General features: G+C 38.7%; 1 protein-coding gene across 2 annotated transcripts in view; it reads right to left on the bottom strand.

Moving 5' to 3' along the window:
• Nucleotides 1-9,507: 9,507 nt before the first annotated feature.
• The window catches only part of LOC144718843 (delta-type opioid receptor-like), a 29,447-nt gene continuing 28,465 nt past the window's right edge, over nt 9,508-10,489 (bottom strand). For both annotated transcript variants that reach the window (XM_078594411.1, XM_078594412.1), the window contains exon 3: nt 9,508-10,112. In XM_078594411.1, the coding sequence (XP_078450537.1) occupies nt 9,589-10,112 (524 nt within the window). In that variant the 3' untranslated portion in view covers nt 9,508-9,588. The remainder of the gene's footprint in view (nt 10,113-10,489) is intronic.

The raw sequence follows: 10,489 nt of genomic DNA, 5'->3' as shown, positions 1-10,489 counted from the left end.
TTTGGCAGGTGCATAGTGCAGTGTGCCACCACTCCACTGCACGCTTACATAGTAGCATCTTCTTACTTCAAGGCTTTAATCACTGTGCACAAGATATGTCAAATACTTTGGTGAGCTTTAAAACATTTTCATCGTGGTACTCATTTAGAGAATGTTATTTGTGTGCAGTAGCTCTTTGTTGGCGGGTCTCCACTGGTTGTGAATGTATAAAGGAAATAACACGTACAGATTTAGAAGTTTATTTTATTCATTCACAAAAAGCGAAGCAAAATGTAACACTGTCATATATGCTATCGTTTTCACAGAAAATTCACCAATAGAGAACATACTACTATTTTCACAATGTAGTTCAGAAAACAACCCTAACGCAACAAAAACTGAGCAAAAATATGTTATTGTATTATAATACTCAAGAAATGCAATGTTTTGGCAACTTAGTTAGGTATTATGGTCACATTTATATATTTGAAAATATGTTCACTGATAATGTGTCACAGTTTCATACACTTATATAAACATACTGTATAACTGTACAGGCGTGTCTCGCTTAACAAGCGTTGTTTCTACAAGCATTTTCTCAAACGACCAACTTTCATTTAGACAAATTTGTTCTCAAAACGAGCAAACGTTTGCATAACGATTGGAGACCGATCGATCGAGTGCGTTTCGTGGCAGCAGGGGGCGCACTGCGGCCCGCAGCTGTTTGTTTACCAGCTGTGCTGTGTACACGAATTTCATGGTGTCGGGGAGGAGGGCCTCATGGTGGCACTGCAATGGGTCGGTGGGGGAGCGGTTGGATGGAGAGGAGGGGTGGGTGGCACCGCTAATTAATTAGCTGCAGACGCTGAGGACAGGCACCTGCAAGCACTGTGGCTATTCAAGTGTGGTAAGTGTTACATTTTATGTTTAATTTATTTTAATAATATAATTTCAAATTCCTCACGTTATAAAAATAGTTCAAGAGTGGGAAAATTTTGGGGCCGAAACTCAGATTTTCAACATGGGAGTCAATGGGAAAACGATTGTCATTTGAATAATTTTCACTGAACGAGCAATTTTAGGGGAACGTATCTCGTTAAACGAAACACGCCTGTATTTCCATTCATTAAAAAACTTAATTTGTGGTATGGACAACATGACATTTAAGCTTACTCGAATTGTATGTTTGAAAACGGTTACACGTAATATTTTAGATACATATGTTAGATTTTCCCATATATTACAATATAAATAGATTTTGACTTTAAACTTTCGTGACTGCAGGAATTCATATTATTGGTTCTTTCGGTAAAGTCACGCCTGATGAAGACCGCTTGTGTTGCGATCGAAACGTCGTAGTTTTTTGCTTTTATTTAAAATTGTAATGTTTTCTTCCTATCTACGTGACTTTACCGAAATAACCAAGAATGTAATATAAATAAAGTGAATGTGCACATACATTACCACTTCAAACCATTTTTCAACAATTTATCACACGTGAAAAACTATCAAAATATCAGCATGCGATCAACATGTGTGAAAAATAGTCACTGAAAGTCATTCAAATTACGTATGAATTGCTGTTTAAGTTGTGTTAAATTAACGAATGACATTTACAATATTACAAATGTCTGGTTAGAACCGTAACATATGAGACGTGCATCTACACCCTCAGAAATACTTGGATGCAACTACAGACGGTCCAACCTCATAACCAACGTCTTGTATGCACAGGTGTCTAGATGCCGTAGAAATGTAAGATATTTTTAAATATTTAAAATGCTAATCTTTCATTTCCATTTTTGCACATGCATCATTAGCATATAGCTATTTACAATGTAAGAAACGGTTACACTTCACAAATGCTAGTATTCGAATGTCTAAAATTATACATATCAAAACACATACAGTATCTCTTTCTACACAATAGTACAACATCCGAGCTGCTACCTCTTAATAATGAACATTCATATGTCACCAATTTCACAAATTACATGTATACATTTAATTAGAGAATCTGGTAGCAAATATAAAGTAAGTGGCTTTTCCACTCTACCCATAGTTCTTTAAAAAAAGAATAAAGCAACCCTTTAGATAACCATTTGCATGAGAATGAATGAGAAGCCAGTACAATTTGAAATTCCAATGTCGTGCATTCTGGGATCTGCAGGCGATGCATTTAACTGTAAGCATTATTTTAAACGGAGCTGTAAAATATGCAATCAAATCGGCCTTAATTGTCAGATCTCGGATGGTTGACCCAACCAGTGCATAGCAGGTATTGTTATGCAAGGGTCTGTGAGATAGCCGGGGGCGATGGCAATATGGGAATGGGCTCAGTTTACATCTAGATTTCATGAATTCGGTCCAGTCTGTACATTCGATGTATCTGCGTGGAGTTTTGACGGTATTCACCGAGTATGTACGGTGAGTTTTCTCTTGGTATTCTGGTTTCCTGCCACACAAAGCTAAGCTAATTCATTGCAATGACCAAATTATCCCAATTATTGACCCTCCTGTAAATGAGTTTTGAGAGTGAGAGGAATTCTTGGCTAAATATATGGCATTATGATTCATATTATTTATATTGACGTTTTCTACATTTGCTAATTTCATATAAATGATTTTTTTACATTTCCAAATTGAATCTGTATATTTTTAAGGCCACAAACTAACTAGTTTTTTTAAATAAATGTTTCCACATTGTATCAATTTCTAAACAGTAATTATGTTTTAGAAAAGCGATCAGTATGCACCATGAATGATTATGCGCCCATAGTAAATGTATTTGTAAGCTTATTTTCTTTGGAATGGAGTGTTAATGAGAAAAAAAAGGTAAATAAAAAAAAAGAAATGAACCACATTCACATCTGGGGAAAACTTAAAAAGAATAAATAACAGAAAAACTAAGTGCTGCAATTTGCATGCACTAAGGACATATGCAGGCAGACATGGAGAGCAAGCTTGTAATGAAACTGAAGATGTCAAAAACGAGGTCTCTGGTTTCATAAGGTGAGCAGATGGCTTCCTTTTAGTAACCTGCCATATGAAGCTGTAATAGTCCAACTCCCCCTGCGAGTCAATTAATTGTGACGATTCCGGGTTTTCAGTTCTTCAGTTCAAGAATAGAGTCTTATTTTTAGAAGGTGGTGCATTGTAGCACCTCCAATGGCTACAGAGGTTATGCGAACCAATTCCATACATGCATGTACTGACAATAATCGATTCTTACACGCCTCAGTCGATGCACATATTGTGAATGTGAGAAGATTTTAATCAAAGGGTCAATGATGCATTGTTTTCCATGCACGTTTTACTGCTGAATATCTGAATCCTATGAAAAAAGTGCTGGATAATATTTAACTCAGAAAGGTAGATTCATAACTGCTACTGACATTTCACGGTTATTTCAAGTAAGTCACTTTATGGGTAAATCCCAATCTATGAAATTATCATTTGATTATCAAAATGGTACGTTATTCACAGGGTTAATGTTAAAATGTTCCAAGAAATACTTAAAATGCTGGTCGAATAACACGTCCATATTTGTCAACACCATGTAATGGTTGCAAATGTGTAATTATATTTTTACAAAAAACATCCCAATATGCTGTGATGTGTCAAAATGATTAATGTAAGCTTCACTATAAATCGTGTTTGATTTCCCATATCGGAAAAAAAACTGCCAAAAACGGAAATGAAAAGAGGAACACGTTTAATATTGTTATTATAACAGATTAATAATCTTTATAATGAAATGTCAATTATTATTATTATAGTTTGCATCTACATGTCTTACTCATGCTAAAGAATGGTGGTCAGTCTGCTCATTGGAGACAATGGTAACTCAATTAAACAATTCCTGTGTATCGGGAAGAATAATGCTGGCTTAATGAATAATAACCTCTTGAAATATGATATTGTAAATATGAGAAATACCAGTCTGAATGGTATTTTCATGCTTAAAATACAGCCAAAATTATATTATTTTTACAGATTTATAATCCATATTTTTTTTTTATCTATGATTATGGTTATGGCTTTTATTAGATTCTGAAAATATATTTTAAAAGTAGTTTTTATTGTCTTGTTGGACAGTCTCTCTTGTGCACACACAAACATAGCATAATACAAACAGACGGTTTACTCTTTATATATTTCCAAAAATATTGCACTCTCGAGGACTTATAATAACCTCCCAACAGACAACCGCTTAGGAATGGTATAACAGTGATAGTTAACTGCCGTAATTGTATCTACAGTAACACTCACAGTACTCCACTAGCATTGAAACACGCAAGAACGTACACAATATTGATGACATTACATTTCGTATCATATATACTCGATCTACTCTTTAAAAATACATTGCGGAGTCCGTTTTTCTCCATGAGAGTGGGAAGTCATACTTCCCATGCAGCAACACTGGAAATGACAGGTCTGATGTAGTGGTATCAGCTCACTAGAGCTGAGAAACACCTCGAGTCTTGCAGGTGAAATATCCATCCACACCCAGCAGGGAAATACAAGGAAATGTGTGTGTGGGCTTCATTCTTGCCTCGTCTTAATCATTTTGTAATATCTCAATGATTAATTGCTCTTCTTACAATAGTAATAAATAACATTTATGTACAGCCCTTTGTCAAGTCACTGCCGGATGCAGGCCTCCCCACGATGGGGATTGTTTGAGTGGACTGCTCAGGGCAGGTAGGTGAAGGGGGGAGGGGCCTCGGACTGATCCAGATAATATTCGCGACTCATGCGAGCCGTGGCTGGGAGTGAAATCCCAGGTTTCCGAGTTTAGCCATCACTGCCCCCAAAGCATGATATTTAGCAAATAGTAATAACGAGATAACTTTACTTTTTGTAAAAAATGGGAATGAAGTCATACACATATTTTACTACTTATTTCAAGAAACAGATTTTTGTATGATATATATAAAAACATATACTATTGAGACAACAGCGGGGATTTTTTTTGTCACAGTAGGCCATGTTCACATCCAAGCATTGAAACAATAGAGACAGAAATATTTCTGAAATGAAAGGAACCTGCAAAACTATTTCCTTTTTACAACTGAGTACGCTGCAGCTTGACGAATGAATGTATTATGGTGGGGTAAAGATTAGATACATATCTAAACTTATCTGACCAGTGTTGAAAAGCAGGCCAAACACCTATTAAAAGTAAACTAACCTCTGCTACGAAGCTAAGGTCAGATAGTGCTGCCTTGGTTAAAATCAATGTGCAAACAGAAGCCAAAATGATAATGAATTGAGCTGTACTGTGATTATGCATACTCTGCAGACACAGATGCGAGAAAAAAAAGAGTATAGAGTATGTACAATTTAAAAACAAATATTTATCAACGTGTGGTGGTGTTTTCTGGGTTGACTTAGCAGTCATTAATTAAACTCGGGCAGACGCCCACAGTTCGTGGTGAAAGCTGTAGATGCGTTCCAAAAAAAACACAGGGCGCACAAAGCGAAACAGCACGAGACAGCTGCAAGCCGACAAGCGCATACAGTACACACAATGTTGCCCCACCTCCAACCACACAGAGCCGCATATGAGTGAATTCAAACTGCGTACGAGCGGATTCTTGGTAGAAATGGGTTAGCTGCATATAAAGTGTCAAATCGCACAAACTGAACCTGCATGAAGCGAGGGAAACCTGTACTCAAAATGCGGCCCAGCCCGCAAAACCACACTTGGAATGCAAGCGGTTTGCGAAAACCTGCACGTGTTACGATGAAATATTTCATTTTACAAGGTGTACTTGCTAAACATTAGATTTGCTCTAAGCCTAATTTCTGTAATAATACGTATTAATGCTCTGAGTTTTATACGATGAAGGCAAAATAATACACGTGAGTGTGAAAGTATAGTTTACACACCTGTTAAAAAATGTTTCGGCTATCAACGAATCAAGATTTTCAATTAAGATCGTATAAGCGAGTTAGAGATACACTGTTTATCCCAGACACTCGTGAAAACACGAGCAAATTGTTCCTTTCCATGCTTCTCACAGAAACTACAAATGTATATCTAGCAACAGCAGCAGTAAGATCACTGAGACTTGTTCGAAATTACTTTGGGATTATAAGACATGCTGCACTTAAGCACTCAATTCTATAAAGTGAAGGGAATTAAATAAATGATTTAAGTTATTGCTAGATTTATTTAACGAGCAATGAGTATAAAACAAGATAGCGTTGGCCGTGTACTGCCTGATAATAACTAAAATTATTTCAATTAGGCATGAAGGGTCTTTATTTCACCTAAATACTCAGTATGCATTGTCGTATAATCTTTATTTTTTTAACCAAACATATTTAATGCATGGGAATAATTCTAGCATTTGCTAGGCTTTTCTTTTGACTAAGATATGAATGCACATACACATTAAATTATCTGGATGTCACTGGAGACTGCTGTACATTTTACCAGATCATCACGTGTGGCCCATGGAACAAAAATTGCTGCTGTTTGAAGCAACCACAATATTGGGCACTCTCAGATCATTCATAATATATATATCCACATTTTGACATGTATAATATAATTTGAATGGAAACATGGCTTACGAATACAAGTTGTAAACAGACCACTATATGCTAGACAGATAATTGCAATGCTTGTTTACATTGCAGCAAAATACATCTGTAACTATTACATACATATTGAAAAACAAATACTTCAAAATAGCAATGTCCTTAGGCTGATTAGAAGAAACATCATTGAGCTGTCATGTCTTAAACAAGATAAATACCGCGGCAATATTCAACAAATTATGAGAGTGTTTTTTTTAATCAATTTAATCTGCAATCCGCATTCTTCCGTTAATATAGTTTGGGAAATGTACATGTGCGACTTCCAAACATAGTGTGTAACTTAGAGGGCTCTTCTTCTTGGTTCTTTTGGTAAAGTCACGTAGAAGGGAAATAATAAAATAATAAAAATAAAACATAATAAAATACAATTCTCACGACGTTTCGGCCACAATGCAAGCAGCCGTCCTCAGGTGAAGAACCGGTCTTTCGGAAAGACAGCGTCTACGTGACTTTACCGAAATAACCAAGAAGATGAATCCCTGCAGTCACGAAAGCTTTAAATCGAAATTTAAGAGGGCTCTGTCACGAAAGTCATGTTTGAACAACAATTTCCCAGACGGTTGTGTCACTTCACCTACTTTTTCCGCATTAATCCCAAGGGAATGTGCAGAATGTTCTTCGGCGATACCAACTGGATAACAGCAGATGTCCACATGTTTTAATAATGGGACGACAAAAAAGTCACGTTAACTGAACTGTTATGCTCTGTTATGATAATCTGAAACCAATATCTCTCACAATAATGTCAGACAATGTAGAGCAGTGACTGATACGTCTGTAAACATTATGCAGTCGTCCCACTAAATAATGTAATCTGCATTGCAGGGCATGAATCATTTACACAGGAAGCTCAAGGAAAGCTTCAACTCGGCTTTGTGGTCACTAACATTAGTGGTCACCGTAAAATCGTGCTTTTAAAAACCTTTTGACGGCGCTATAATGTGCACATGTACATCGTATTTCTCACGCATACATCTGTGATGTACAGATGTTGTTGACTGCATTATTATTATTATTGGATTTAGACACAACTCCTTATGGGAAAATGCCTACAAACTACCCCAGGTTGCTCGAGCGTAGCATGGGATACAACAACAGTGGCGTTCCGTGTAAATCGGTCATAATGTAAAACAGCCTAAGGACATCGCTTGTTTGGGAGCGTCCCATTAGTGCAGCTCGGGTTTGGGGGTCTGTTGTGTTACGAGTTAACATGTTTTGATTTTTTTGACACTCCCCCACCCAACCTTTGCAGATATGGAACACTCCCAAAGTAAAGAGGCTGCACATTTGCAGCCCCTAAGCCCTTGTGTACACTTTTTATTGAGCAGAATGAAACTCCTCATAACGACTGACGAGTCTGGACGCGTTATGCATTTATAATTCATCTGCATTACAGTGCACGATTTAAACAGACCCGATTGCTTTCAAGTTCAAGGAAACACCGTGTATTTCTAGGTTTCAAATACAAGCCGCAATATATATTTTTCAATGATACATTGTGGGAAAATGTACATTTGCACATTTCCGTTTTTGTATTTGATATATTGTATTTTCCGTCTTAATTTTTCATCCGGTATTCTTTCAACCTTATTTCATTAAAACAATTATTTGTGTACTAAAATGTGCCATATATTACGAACCCATTCCAGTTTTCACTTGCCGTTTAATTTTGAAGTGAGGATTACAGCCACGTAAAGTTTAAATATTTGCCCTTCAACATACAAAGGCCTCTTGTTTGCAGGATAAGTGCTTCAGGTGTTTGTATTTGAGAATAAAATGGTCATATTTTATTTCTTTGGTTTGTAATGTTGCTCCAAACGTCCTTGGCAATACCCTGTGTTAGCAGAATGATGCAGTAGTAAACTTAATCAAGGGTGGTGAAATAGATTTGACGAAAAAATTGCACCATTATTGTGTATATAGGGAAGCTTAATCCTCACTTAAATATGTATGTTGAACTTCTTTCACACCGTACGTAGCCAACCAAGCTCATCGGAGGTGCAGGGGAAGGACAAATTGAATACATACTTTGATATCAATGGCCATGGTATTCGAAAGTTCAGTATGTAAATGTATTTTTTGTGCGCGCTTCATAGCCCGCTCTAAGAATAATGTGACCCCCCTGCGTATTTCTGGCAAACACAATTGAAAAATAAACCCCATTGGTTATATGCAGCTCATAATAATATCACCCCATTACCTTTATACAATGCTGTCTATTGCAATTGTATGAAATTTCCAACGATAAACACCTACTCTAGTTTACGTGAAACTTTGCTGATTTGCACATCGCTTACACACAATCACTCCCATGATCGGCGTGGAGAGTTTGCCAAACAAACCAGGGCACCACAACATGCGGTCCTCGATCTTCCGTAAGAAGTTAAAACCAAACCACACCGGCGCGTCAAACTCACCACAAAGCCACCTGCTTTACAACCGAAAAGGAATAATCGCTCGACGAGCATCTTCTTGGTTCTTTCGGTAAAGTCACGTAGAAGGGAAATAATAAAATAATAAAAATAAAACATAATAAAATACAATTCTCACGACGTTTCGGGCACAACGCAAGCAGCCGTCCTCAGGTGAAGAACAGGTCTGTCGTAAAAACAGCGTCTGAATGAACACCACCAAGCTTGGCAGCGTATATTTTAGTCTGGGTTAGGGGAGGAAGGGCGCCTTGACAAAGGAATTTACATATCAACAGATGAATTTAGCATATTTATGGAAAATGCAGATATGGGATTAGTCACTACTTGTGGAATGTGTAGGAGGTAGGGGGGGGGTCTCAAAGTCATATTATACCCGTGCATTATGTAGGATTAACAGCAACAAAGGGAGGAAGTAGGGTTAGCAGTAATAAAGGGAAGGAATTTTAATAGTAAGGAGCAGTCGGACGCTCACTAGAGCTCAGAAGGCGCTGGTTACTTGCGTGACATCAGTGTCATCTCCCCTTAGGGGACGTGTCCGGTGGCCCCGCATCTCCACGCCTAGTCAGGAGTTGTCATTGCTGCCGTCCAGGTTGTTCATGGAGGAGGCCTCGCGGGCGATGCTGCGCACGCGACTCGTGCTGGGTAGGTCCAGTCGAAAGTTGCGGCGGAAGCAGAATTCTCGGAAGCAGCGCTTGAAGTTCTCGTCGAGAAAGGCGTAGAGGAATGGGTTCATGCTGCTGTTGACGTAGCCGAGGGCAATGCACACGTGCCAGCTGACCGTCACGACGGCGCTCTCGGGGATGCGCACGATGGCGCGGACGATGACGTACAGGTGGATAGGTGTCCAGCACACCACGAAGGCGGCCACCACGACGAGCACCATGCGTGTGATGCGCCGCATGGTGCGGTCCTTCTCCTTGGAGCCCGAGAGCACTCGCACGCTGCGCAGGCGCGTGATCATGAGGCCATAGCAGACGGTGATGACGCACACGGGGATGAAGAAGGCGAACACGAACACGCACGTCTTCAGCATGTTGTCCCAGTAGATCGTCGGCCTGGGGAACTCCAGCGTGCAGTCCACGTTGCCTGCAGCACGGGAAATACGGGCGGTTAATCAGTGTGTCCTGAGAGGTGCTTAAGCGCACAATGCGCTAATGCCTCCAATCGCATGCGGAAGAATTTGTATATTTTATGTCTGCAGCCACTAATGGAATAAATGTGGGCTTATCCACCAGTGGTGCAAGCTTATCCATTGAATGATGTTGTAACACACCTGGAGTTAGATGCTGGGATATTGCAAATGGTAGATCATATCAACATCGCCAGAGTCAATAAGTCTAACTTGCTTAATTGGTGGGTAAACTGCTGTATGAATGGTTACAAACATTACAGCCCATTCATTGCGCTAATGCCTCCAATCGCATGCGGAAGAATTTGTATATTTTATGTCTGCAGCCACTAAT

This window comes from Lampetra planeri, chromosome 5 (genome assembly GCF_965212315.1).
Source record: "Lampetra planeri chromosome 5, kcLamPlan1.2.h2, whole genome shotgun sequence".
Taxonomy (NCBI): Eukaryota; Metazoa; Chordata; class Hyperoartia; order Petromyzontiformes; family Petromyzontidae; genus Lampetra; species Lampetra planeri.
This window is presented reverse-complemented; position numbering and strand designations above follow the sequence as displayed.